This window comes from Lycorma delicatula, chromosome 6 (genome assembly GCF_047948215.1).
Source record: "Lycorma delicatula isolate Av1 chromosome 6, ASM4794821v1, whole genome shotgun sequence".
NCBI classification, from domain to species: domain Eukaryota; kingdom Metazoa; phylum Arthropoda; class Insecta; order Hemiptera; family Fulgoridae; genus Lycorma; species Lycorma delicatula.
The window spans coordinates 106,582,096-106,595,796 of NC_134460.1; the positions used below are offsets into that span (position 1 = coordinate 106,582,096).

General features: G+C 31.1%; 1 protein-coding gene across 6 annotated transcripts in view; it reads right to left on the reverse strand.

The window, feature by feature from the left end:
* Positions 1 to 13,701, reverse strand: part of Lar (tyrosine-protein phosphatase Lar) — a 1,154,003-nt gene that overhangs the window by 4,830 nt on the left and 1,135,472 nt on the right. For all 6 annotated transcript variants that reach the window (XM_075368293.1, XM_075368291.1, XM_075368292.1 and 3 more), the window contains 4 exons: positions 11,114 to 11,398; positions 9,830 to 9,985; positions 4,976 to 5,281; positions 415 to 695 (listed from right to left, as the gene is read on the reverse strand). In XM_075368293.1, coding sequence (XP_075224408.1) covers positions 415 to 695; positions 4,976 to 5,281; positions 9,830 to 9,985; positions 11,114 to 11,398 — 1,028 coding nt within the window. The remainder of the gene's footprint in view (positions 1 to 414; positions 696 to 4,975; positions 5,282 to 9,829; positions 9,986 to 11,113; positions 11,399 to 13,701) is intronic.

Here is a 13,701-nt window from a genome sequence, read left to right on the forward strand (position 1 = left end):
AAATATTTATTAAGCCTATGAACCATTCACATCTAATTTAATTGGAGGCTCTTTCAAAAAGTCAAAGAGCGATTTTAAAATAAAAAAGATTGCTGTAATGATCACTGATTAGCAATTAGCAGTAGTAAATATGGATCATGTGCACTGATAAAAAGTAATATAAAAAATACATTTATACTTAAAAAGAAAAAAATATTAATTACTTCTACTAAACCAATAGAACTGCTTCTTTTTAATACAGAAAAAAACTTTAGGATATGAGAACAGACTTCATTATTCTTTCAGTGACATTTCTAATAAATTATCTAATTATTCAAAAGATCTCCCCACCAATTTATTTTATTTACAGTCAAATTGAGCCTACCAATTACTTAATAAAGAAGTATAAATATTAATAAGCACAAAAAAAAATACCTGCAATGGACAGTTATGGGACCATCCTGCCCAAACTGTTCTTTTGTTTTGTGAACTTGTCCAATAAAATCTATAAAACCATCCCCTGACTTAGGAACACCTTGCTCAGGCCAGTCAATAAATTGAAACTGCCTCAAAGTACGTGAACTTCCATCACGTGCATCAGTTACTTTAAATTCTCGTAAAATATACTGGGGCATATTATATTCTGCAATAGGATCAACAACAAAGCATTGATAACGTACAGATCTTTCACTTGGCCAGTACTGGTGACATTTTTCCTATAACAAAACAAAAATCAAGCCGATCTGTATACTTTATAAAATATTAAAAACATAACCTTACATAAAAAATAGCCTATTTAATAAATATTGTTTAAGATCCTAAGGAAGACAGAGAACTAAATGCCCTACAGTCATATGTAGTATTGATTTCAGAATAGTTATAACACACAGGGGACAATCTTTGAAAATAAAGGCTGCAAATTAAGAATAAAATACCAACAGTAAGAAACATATGATAAGCAATCTTTCAGATAACCAAAGGTAAAACAATCTGAAATAGCTTCCTTTTACATAGGTAATTGATGCTGGATTTAACATGTGTTCAATAAAAAACATAATAATCATAGCAAACTTAAAATTCTTCTTCTTAAGTAAATAAATATATATATATTTATACACACACACAAAAATAGTAGTAAAAATTGCAGTTAGTTTCAATTTGAAAATTTAATTTCAATTTAGTTTATTTCAATGTGATTTAAACCAACTGCTGCATCTGCATCAAAAGTGTAAGTTAATTCTTTGTATATGTCTTATATTTATTTGAGATCATGAAAGTAAATGAAACATTTAAAGCTTATATTTACAGTTTTTAAATACAATTGACTGAAAAACACTTGTTTGCTCATTATATTTTTTAATTTTATAACCTTCAAGATACATACATTGATACTGATGTAATAGTGTACACCAGAAAAACACTTCAATAATAAACAAAAATTAATAAAAAAAAGATGTAAAGATTAAAAAATTAATAATTAAAACTAATTATATTATTATTGTTATTATTTATGTACTAAGCTAATAATGTGTAACAGATAATATTAATCTATAATACTGAAGAATAAAAAGAACAAATTAAACTTCCAAAAAGTTTAACTGACAAAATAATATGGCATATTATTTTGTGAAAAAAATCCTACCTGAACTATTAAAAATCCATCTATTAAAATTAAAAATCCATCTTTGTACAAGATGGATTTTTAATTTTAGTAAAGAAAAAAATGATATTCCCACATCAAATTTTTTATATTTATTAATTTTATAAAGCAAATTTAGAGTTTCAAAAAGCCAAGGCTATCTATCAAATTATGATATATGTCAAAAAGTGAACATTTTTTTTTGTCTGATACATGAATAAAGATGGACAAAAGAAAGAGTATCAAGCTGTTTGATTTTAACTACAACAGAGTAGGTATAACATTTGCTGTTACTTCTGTGTACTCTTTTTAATTGATAGGAAACACTTTAGAGTTTAATCATTTGATTACTTAACCCCTTACCAGTTTTGTATTTTCACTTAAAATAATGTTATCTTGATCTATTTTTTTTTTTTTTTACTTTAGTAACTTTTTTTGACTAATAATGGCCTAATATACATATAATAAATGATAATTTTTCATGCAAAACATATTTTATTATATTTACAAAAACCTAATTACCTTGAACATATTAATGATTGATTAATGATGTTTTCATATTGTCCATAAATATCACTAAATTATATTTTACACTAGAACTGAAATTATTGTCTTTGCTACTAAAAGTTTAATTCTATTGTGATAGTTTTTAATTGTTTTCTAATATATGAAATATTTTAAAACATGGAGCTACACACAGCCCAACATTGCACTCCATACACTGATATCTTGATCCTCTACACTTTTTATTGTGTGAACACACTACACATCTTCTTGAAGCAATTGCTCTCACTCCGTTTGTGGGTACATACTCTGGAAAGTCCCTTTTGTTCAACCTCAGAGGATCCTCTTCTAGTAATCGTGTTCCTGTTTTCAGTTTGGCTACAAAATGTTTTTCAACAATTGCTTCCACCAAACCTTTTTTTATTGCAGATCTGTGTATTGTCTTCCACATATTTGATGCAAAATATGTGCATTGAATATGCACATACATATTTAGGAGGCGTTTGAATTCCTTTTTGTAACTAATTTGGTGTCTTTCTCATTCAAGAGAGTATGCCCCAGTTTCTTTTTCCTGTTTAGCCTCTGGTAATTACCGTTCAGATACTTCAGAGCATGAATGAGGATGATATGTATGAGTGTAAATGAAGTGTAGTATTATATTGTCTCAGTTCGACCATTATTGAGATGTGTGTTAATTAAAACCCAACCACCAAAACACCAGTAGCCACGATTTAGTATTCAAATCCGCGTAAAAATAACTGACTTTACTAGGACTTGAACGCTGGAAGTCTCAACTTTCAAATCAGCTAATCATCTGACCCATTTTATCAACACCCCTCCACCCCCCCCCCCCATATAAATGTATATAATTGTTGTAATTATTTATAATTGATGGAATGACATTTTGCCCTTTTCTTCTTATCTCAACTGGAAGAACTTCATGCTGAGTTGACAAACATCCCTTTTATCACACCATTTCAACACCATCATTTGACCGGACTTTTCACTCAATGCTATCATTTCATTTTTCTTCAATTTTTGTTTTACAAAATCCTTAGGGACACTTTTTCTATTACACCTTACTGTTCCTACTATGTCAGTGTCTTTATCTTTCAAAACAATAGCCAACTCTGGACTACAATAGAAATTGTCCAAATACACACAATATTCCTTTTGAAGCAGGTCAAAGTAAGTACAACATTTGTTGTATGCCCATAATTTGCATTTCAGATTAGTTCTGTTTCACTTCCGTTATATACAAGTAGCTTATTAATGTATCCTGACTGTGATTCAGACAAAACATAGGTTTTGATTTCAAACCTAGCTTGTCTGATTCTTATAAACTGGACGAAACTCAACTGACCTTTCCACAACAAAAGGCTTTCATCGATAGCTACTTCTTTCTCTGATGTTTAAACAGAAGAAAATTTGTTATTTACATATTCTAAGACAGGTTTAATTTTATGTAATCTTTTGTTTTTCTGAAGTGGAACATTGTTTGTAAAATGTAAAAATCTAGATACAAATTTCAAATGTTTGTGTGCTATAACAGCCGAAAAACCTGGAGATGCAAATGTTTTCTTCTTTGTATAATATTTATCAATTTCAGGCTTCCAAATCATTCCATGCAAAATGTAGACTGTAATTAATAAAAATATTTCATTTCTATCTGCTCGTTTCCATCCTTGAAATCGTGAAAAACTGCTTCAGAACTTTATTTGACAGAAAATTATTTGCATATATATTTGTTTGGTTTGTAATTATATCAACCAATTCATCAGTTATAAAAAGTTTAAAAATACTAAATCCATCATTTGGATCGGGAATAACAATGTTTATATCTGCTTGTCCAGTAAAGTTGGAGACTACAAAAGGAATCAGACAGATGGTATAATTTACTGATTTGATATTACTTGTATGTCTTTGAATAGGTAACTGCATCACCTGTACCAACCTCATTAGCATCATCATCATCATCATCATCAGGTAATAACAATATGTCTTCACACATATATCTAAATTACCACTATCACTATCGCTATCAGATTGTAACTGATCTAAAATATTGAAGTATTCATTTTTTGAAGTAGATGCCATCTCAAATATAAGAAAACAACATACATAAAGCTACTATAAAAAAACACGAAGACGCTGGTCCAGTTTACAAATATATGGTAAAGTTTATAAATTAATTTATACATATATACAATATTCAATTACAAAACAACGGCTACAACTTGAAATAAAAATGTAAAAATATTTGTAAAATCACTCATGAACAAGATGTAAACACCACACCATACAAGCTGTATCAGCTGTTTTATGCAAGATAAATGCCTTAGAATGCAATTAAAACTCTTTACTAGTGCTGTATAACATTGTACAATAATGACGAACTATATTCAAAAATAATCACCGGAATATTATGATACAGAGCAAATTAAAATTAGACAAAAACTCAACGACAGAATATTCCGACAAAGGCCCTTTTCATGCATATTGGCTATGTCAGAATATTCCGTCATAGTCTGGTAAGGGGTTCCAGTAGCTGGTTTGTGTGATTTTCAGATTTTAATGAATTATGAGCAAATTAAAAGCAGTTACTATGACTTTGAGCTGGAATATAAAAGCCAAAATCTGTGCTGCAGCTAACAATAACATAATTGCATTATAATGATTTAAGTATGTACCCATATGTAACCTGAGCTTAGAATAGAACGGTGTCTATACATTAGAGCTCAACTGCAGCAAAGATTTTTAAATGATTAATGTATAGTTAACACTTACTATAATGAAATTTATAATTTTTTATTAATAAATTCCTTATAAATTATAATAAAAATTAATTCTTACCCTTCCCATCTCTTTGAGCTTAGTGAGCATAACAATGATAGTTGAATTATGTTCCCACAACATGCGCCATAAATCTTCTGTTGTGTCAGGTAATGGACCCTGAGTAGCAATATAAGCACCTCTCTGTCGATAACCATCAATTAGACTAGCATTGATATAGTCGGAGCCCTCAACACCACGAATTGGTGTCAGACAAACACGAGTGCTCTCTATTGGCAAGATATGCACCAGTCTGTTTTTATGTTTGTTCATTGGCAAGTTGGCAGACACAAATCTGCTAGAGTCACATTTAATGTTTGATAATTTCTAAAAATAAAAAAAAGAAGCAGAATAATATTAAATAATATAATTGCCAATAAACTATATTAATACTAATTAACACATTTCAGTACAAGAATATACTTTTATATTGTTCATGGAAAGGCCAAAGATAATCTGACAATACGTACAATTTTATAATTAGAACTATAATAATCATAACAAAGTACTACATAATGTAAGGCAATTAAAGATTTTTGATAATTTGCAAAAAATATGGCTGAATGGTTTTTAAAGTTAACTTTTACAAACCAAAACCAGTTGCATAGTTTTGAGTCACAACTTAAGTACTGAATACTATAATATTTTAATTTTATTATTTAAAAAAAGAAATTGTAATCTTATGCCTGCCCAATAAATTGGGATCCCTAGCTGCAGGCATCAGGTGCATCCCCAGGTTTCAGATAGGGGAATGGCCATTAGTCTGATGGTAAACTGTGAATAAGGGGCAACCAAAATAAACAGTCACAGACACACAGTTACAAGGCCTGAGGAGTGGTGGGGTACTGTCAAGGGGGAGAAACAGTGCACCTAAAAAATGCCACTAGGCCGAAAAGAGTATTATGACATGGTGAGTATCAGCTGTCAGTAAATATGCTAATGCGTCCCTCACACATGGTGATGGAAGACTTGGGCCATGGCAGCATACAGGATTTTGGTAGTAGAAAGAAAAAATTGTTGACCTGGTGAAGAAAAGGCAAAATGAAAATGAGATTATAGTGTTGATAAAAAACAATGATGGGGAAGATAGCAAAGGGGAGAATATTAGTGATAGATGGAGAGATTATTTTTAAGAATTGTTGAATGTTGATTGGGATAGCTGAACAGGGAACACAATGAAGAAGACTGATCAGGAAAAGAGGGTTGGAAGAAGGAGGTATAAAGATGGCTGATGTTGAGAGAGCTTTAATGGGAATGAAATTGGGGAAAGCCACTGGCTATGATGTGATGGTAGAGATGATAAGTGCAAGTGGTGCCTTAAGAATGGATTGGCTGTACAGATTATTTAGAGTAGTAAGGAATGAAAAAAAGAGTAACGGATGATTGGTATAAAGGAGAAATTGTACTACTGTTCAAGAAAGAGGATTAGAAGGTATGTGGAGAATATACAGAAATGACACTGACACCCTGCACTGCCTAAATAATTGAATGAATTTTGGAAAACAATAAGAGGGAAGGTTGAAAGTCAATTAGAAGAGGAACTGCATGGTTTCAGACAGGACCAATCAACTACAGATTTGATATTTGCAATGAGGCAAAGGATGGATAAGTATTGGGAATATGGGAAGGATTGGGCATGAAATTTATAGATATCGAAAGGCATATGACAAGGTCCTGAGATCAGCAGTCAGGGAATTACTTCAAAGTAAAGGGGTGTCAAAGCGGCTAATAGAGATGGTGAAGGCTATATGTAGCGAGTGTTCGGGAAACGTGAGAACCAACGTGGGATCATCTGATCTGACTAGTTTAAAAGTATTAAAGCTGGGCTAAGACAATGCAGAGCACTGTCATCAGTGATATTTATAACAGACAGGAATGAGATTCACATGAAGGTAAAGAAAGTGCTGAGAGAAAGGAGAAAGCATATATGTATGCAGATGATTATATATTGTTGGGGGAAAGGGAAAAGAAAGTCCAAGAATAAATAAATACATGGAACATAAATATTGAAAAAAGGGGAATGAGGTCAAGTAGGAAAAAAACATAAGACTATGTTTTAAGTCAAGGGGAGAAAGTGGGAAGAGGCATTATTGAAGTGGATGGAGAAGAGCTTGAAATAGTCAAGAGTATTTCTTCCACCTTACTCCTCAGTAAGGTGGAAGAGAATGAAAGATTGGAGTTAGAAATATGTAGGAAAATAAGAGACAAGCTAGTAGGTTTTTCCAAGCAGTAAGAGGCTTGATATGAGTAAAAATGTCCCCAGGAAATGTAAAGAAGTGATGTCAAAAACACATTATGAACTGATCTTAACATATGGAGCAAATACATGGGTGTTGAAAAGTTAGGAGGCATTGAGAATTGAGGCTGTGGAAATGAAATTCTTGGAAAGTATGACTGGAAAAACAAGAAAGGATAGACTGAGGAATGAAACCCACCGGGTTGGTCTAGTGGCGAATGTGTCTTCCCAAATCAGCTGATCTGGAAGTCAAGAGTTCTAGCATTCCTAGTAGTCCTAGTAAAGGCAGTTACTTTTATAACGATTTGAATATTATTAGATCATGGGTACCGGTGTTCTTTGGTGGTTGGGTTTCAATTAACCACACATCTCAGAAATGGTCAAAGAGAGATTGTACAAGACTACACTTCATTTACACTCACATATATATCCTCATTCATCCTCTGAAGTATTACCTGAATGGTAATTCCCGGAGGCTAAATAGGAAGAAGAAAGAAGACTGAGGAATGAAGTAGTTAGGTCAATTGTCATGATGGGTAAGATGTCTAAAAGGAAAAAAATAAATAGACTGAGGTTATCTGACATGTAATGAGAATTAAAAATTCATTGACAAAGAGAGAGTGTGTGATCTGCAGCATGGGAAGCAGCAAGGAGGAAGACCACAGAAAAGATGGATGGATAAGGTGAACGAAGGTATAGGGAAGAGGGTAGAAGATGTGCCGTTGTTGCAAAAGGAAGTATGAAAGGATAGAGAAAAACAGATGTTGTTTCTGAGAGGCCCTAACCAACTTTAAATTGGACAAAGGGAAGAAGAAGAAGAAGTAATTTTATGATTATTTTATAATACCATAGCTCATTATAAGTTAATAATATTAGCTTGTGCATCACTACTATTCTCCTATTTATTTAATCAATCTGAACACTGTCAACAAGTACAAAAACTAATAAATTTCAATGATATTGGCTGATAAGTAGAATTAATACTCGGTATATACAAAACAGCAATATATTATAAATAGTATCTAATGAAAGAATCACGTTTCTTATTTTATCTTCTTTATAGAATTAATTTTAGTATAAATTATCATACTGTTAAGATACTTTATCTTTTTAAACATATTATATAAAATTTTATTTTTTTTGTTACTGATAATTTTTATTGTAGGTATTGACCAAAATTCACAACTCCAAATCTTTGAGTTTTATTTGAGAACTACATTTATGATGTAGCGAATTGTTCAGAATCAAGTATGACATGTAGCAGCAGATTTTTGCTTGAGCAACAAAAAACTACCACTGCTATCTAAATGTTAAATTATAATTAAAAAACATAGAAAGCTATCCTAACAAGATATATTCTTGCTTTTAAGAGCTTTTTAAGAGAAAAATTTTATATAATGATTTTTTAGGAAGAAGGTATATAAAAACAAGATGAAGTTAAAAATGGATCTTCTAGGGTTGGAATGATATAATTGCTCCAAATTATTTTTCATCCCAATCAAATCTAATGATATCAATCACTACTTATATTGTCAATACAAACTTATTAATCAATATCATAACTTAAATGCAAAAATTAATTTATTTCATCATGGAAACTAATAAGAGACCATAAAGTAAAGTAACCTTAGATTAGATTACTGACTAAGCTTCTACATTTATTTTTACAATACAGCAATGCGTTACCAAGTAGAAAGAAAAACATTATGGACATACAAAGAATAGCTAAAATTACATGTTTTACTGACAATTTATTTTACATGTTACTGGGGTATTTAATAATAGTAATCAGTTAACGCAATAAAGTACTTCAGCATATTTTGTTTCTCTTTATAAGTGAATTTTGTCCTACATTTAACAACTTTTTTTTTACAGATGAACAGTCTTAGTTGTTTGTATTCAGACTTTTATTTCTGCATTTCTCTTCCATTCTAGTGTTATATGATTAATGAATATGCAAAAATTTTCTACTTCTTCTATAACAAGTTTCTTCTACAGTGATAAGATTAATATAATTCACTTCATTATACTATGAGATGCTTTTAGAGAGTTATAAGATTAAAAAAAAGTTTATTCAACTCATTCTAACTGTCAGTTTTAAAGTAATGTAGCTGGAAATGTATCAAGTGGTCAAATTAGTTTTAGCATCATGGAAGCAAATGGAATTAGCATCTAGAGTTATTAAGTACAGATTGCAATTTTTTTATAGATATTAGAAAGTGTTTTGAATACCATCCCTGCATATTCAATTACATTTTGAGAAGTTACATGAAATCACAGAAGAGTACGACTAGAGAGCAGGAGAGAACTTAATACTAAGTCAAAATAATTGGGTGAAAAAACAACTGTGATCAAGTACAATGCAATACATAGCCAAAGCAAAACGACTTAAGCAAACAGTAGGTTTCTTCCACTTGTTTACTGCCACTTTCTCGATTTCATTTCTTTTTTCTAAGCTTGTCTGAGAACTCTATTTTGGTGGTTTAAATTTTTATTTAATATTAAATTATATTAGCACAGTAATCAACATGTTACAGAATTATTTGAATTTCACAAAAAAAATTATATATATATATAATTAAAATATAATTGAATATATTCATTCAATATATATATATATATAAAATTTATTCACACACCTTAAACTCAAGTTCCATTCCTGTAATTGAGTCTCCAAGTTCAGGTTGCATTAATTTTTGGATATGTGTATGAAGATTCCTAGCAGGCACTTCAGTGTTACCACATATAACTGCCTCCAGCAATGCATCATGAATAAATATATATTGGTCTTCAGTCTGAAACATCAAATATATCCTCATTTGACAGTTTAGGAAATATCAATTAATGTTCAAAATAAAATTTTAAAGAAATAATAATAAGTGATAATGGTATTATATTAACTAATTAAAAATTGTTCTTTTCAATTACGATGATATAAGTTGATTTTATTTTTGTAGTTATTATCCGCACATACTACAAAGTGAGGAAGATAAACTGAATGAAATGGTAAAAGAAAATATTCAAGATCCTTCATGGAAATGAACCTGAGACCAGCTGATCTAAATAAAAGAGCTTGTTTGCTAAGCGAAAAGAGCTAAGCTTTACACATAATATCAAAAATGTATCAAACAATAATTTGTAAAGTAGAATTTTCAATAAATTCCTGTTTTATAGGATTTTAATCTATAGATCTAATCTTAATACAATCTTTTTCTAAAAACCTTAATCTTTGGCAGTAAACATTTGGGCATAACAAAATCTATCTTTCAATTTTTTATCTTGATTTATCTTTCAAAAATGAACCACCCCTGTTTTCAATACTTTTCTAAGATTTATAATCCTCCGAATACAGAATATTAAATTATTAGTTATAAAATAATTTAAACATCAATATTAGGAAATATCAATTAATGTTCAAAATAATATTTTAAAGAAATAATAATAAGTGATAATGGTATTATCGCGTGCACGCGCGCGCGCACACACACACACACACACACAAAGTTAGGAAAGTTTCAAGATACATTTTTTTATTGCTGCAAAAAAATAATAATATGCTGATTCATTATTTTTATATATTATTTATTTGTAATTACTGTGTTATACTAAATATAACTGTGATATTTTTTGTGTTGACAATACAAATTACTAGTTTGAAATTTTCCTTAAAGGTCAAAGAAAAAAACTACTAAAATTAAAATATAAATAAAACTGTAAGAGAATACAGAAGTATCACAGAAGATTATAATATACTTCTGTTATTAAAAAGAATATTTTAATCCTCAAATTACATTTATGAGAATGCGATTCTTAATGTGGCAATTAAAAGTTGATTTTATTAAGACCAATTATGCCATACTGTTATATGTATTAACTACGTCATTCTGTTTATACTTTATTTTCAATAAAATAATAATAAATACCTGGACCATATAATTTCGCTGGGCACGAAGGCAAGTAACATGGCCGTAAATATCTATGCTCTTTTCATGTCTCATTCTTTCAATCATAGAATCGATAACAATAAAGCAACCTGTACGCCCAACACCGGCACTACAATGGACAACAATTGGACCGGCATCAGATGGGTTGCAACCACGCACACGTCTAAGGAACTGAAGGAAAGGTGCAGGATGATCAGGTACTCCATGATCTGGCCACGCAGTAAACTGAAGTTGCTTAATTTCACGACGCTCTGAATAATTTGCCTGAAAATAAAATAAATTAACAAAGAGAAGTTAGATAAAGACAATATTTACATACATAAAGACAAATATAGAGGGATAACCCAACGTACAAGAATAACAACAATTTATAATGTAGACACATTTTTTTTTTTTTTGTCTTCAGTCATTTGACTGGTTTGATGCAGCTCTCCAAGATTCCCTATCTAGTGCTAGTCGTTTCATTTCAGTATACCCTCTACATCCAACATCCCTAACAATTTGATTTACATATTCCAAACGTGGCCTGCCTACACAATTTTTTCCTTCTACCTGTCCTTCCAATATTAAAGCGACTATTCCAGGATGCCTTAGTATGTGGCCTTATAAGTCTGTCTCTTCTTTTAACTATATTTTTCCAAATGCTTCTTTCTTCATCTATTTGCCGCAATACCTCTTCATTTGTCACTTTATCCACCCATCTGATTTTTAACATTCTCCTATAGCACCACATTTCAAAAGCTTCTAATCTTTTCTTCTCAGATACTCCGATTGTCCAAGTTTCACTTCCATATAAAGCGACACTCCAAACATACACTTTCAAAAATCTTTTCCTGACATTTAAATTAATTTTTGATGTAAACAAATTATATTTCTTACTGAAGGCTCGTTTAGCTTGTGCTATTCAGCATTTTATATCGCTCCTGCTTCGTCCATCTTTAGTAATTCTACTTCCCAAATAACAAAATTCTTCTACCTCCATAATCTTTTCTCCTCCTATTTTCACATTCAGTGGCCCCCATCTTTGTTATTTCTACTACATTTCACTACTTTTGTTTTGTTCTTGTTTATTTTCATGTGATAGTTCTTGCGTAGAACTTCATCTATGCCGTTCATTGTTTCTTCTAAATCCTTTTTACTCTCGGCTAGAATTACTATATCATCAGCAAATCGTAGCATCTTTATCTTTTCACCTTGTACTGTTACTCCGAATCTAAATTGTTCTTTAACATCATTAACTGCTAGTTCCATGTAAAGATTAAAAAGTAACGGAGATAGGGAACATCCTTGTCAGACTCCCTTTCTTATTATATATCTTCAATTGTTACTGTTGCTGTTTGGTTCCTGTACATGTTAGCAATTGTTCTTCTATCTCTGTATTTGAACCCTAATTTTTTTTAAATGCTGAACATTTCATTCCAGTCTACGTTATCGAATGCCTTTTCTAGGTCTATAAACGCATCTCAGGAATGGTCGAACTGAGACTGTACAAGACTACACTTCATTTACACTCATACATATCATCCTCATTCATCCTCTGAAGAATTATCTAAACGGTAGTTACCGGAGGCTAAACAAGAAAAAAGAGGTCTATAAACGCCAAGTATGTTGGTTTGTTTTTCTTTAATCTTCCTTCTACTACTAATCTGAGGCCTAAAATTGCTCCCTTGTCCCTATACTTTTCCTGAAACCAAATTGGTCTTCTCCTAAGACTTCTTCCACTCTCCTCTCAATTCTTCTGTATAGAATTCTAGTTAAGATTTTTGATGCATGACTAGTTAAACTAATTGTTCTGTATTCTTCACATTTATCTGCCCCTGCTTTCTTGGGTATCGTTACTATAACACTTTTTTTGAAGTCTGATGGAAATTCCCCTTTTTCATAAATATTACACACCAGTTTGTATAATCTATCAATCGCTTCCTCACCTGCACTGCGCAGTAATTCTACAGGTATTCCGTCTATTCCAGGAGCCTTTCTGCCATTTAAATCTTTTAATGCTCTCTTAAATTCAGATCTCAGTATTGTTTCTCCCATTTCATCCTCCTCAACTTCCTCTTCTTCCTCTATAACACTATTTTCTAATTCATTTCCTTCGTATAACTCTTCAATATATTCCACCCATCTATCAACTTTACCTTTCGTATTATATATTGGTGTACCATCTTTTTTTAACACATTATTAGATTTTAATTTATGTACCCCAAATTTTTTTTAACTTTCCTGTATGCTCCGTCTATTTTACCAATGTTCATTTCTCTTTCCACTTCTGAACACTTTTCTTTAATCCACTCTTCTTTCGCCAGTTTGCACTTCCTGCTTATAGCATTTCTTAATTGCCGATAGTTCCTTTTACTTTCTTCATCACTAGCATTCTTATATTTTGTACGTTCATCCATCAGCTGCAATATATCGTCTGAAACCCAAGGTTTTCTGCCAGTTCTCTTTATTCCGCCTGCGTTTGCTTCTGCTGATTTAAGAATTTCCTTTTTAACATTCTCCCATTCTTCTTCTACATTTTCTACCTTATCTTTTTTACTCATACCTCTTGCGATGTCCTCCTCAAA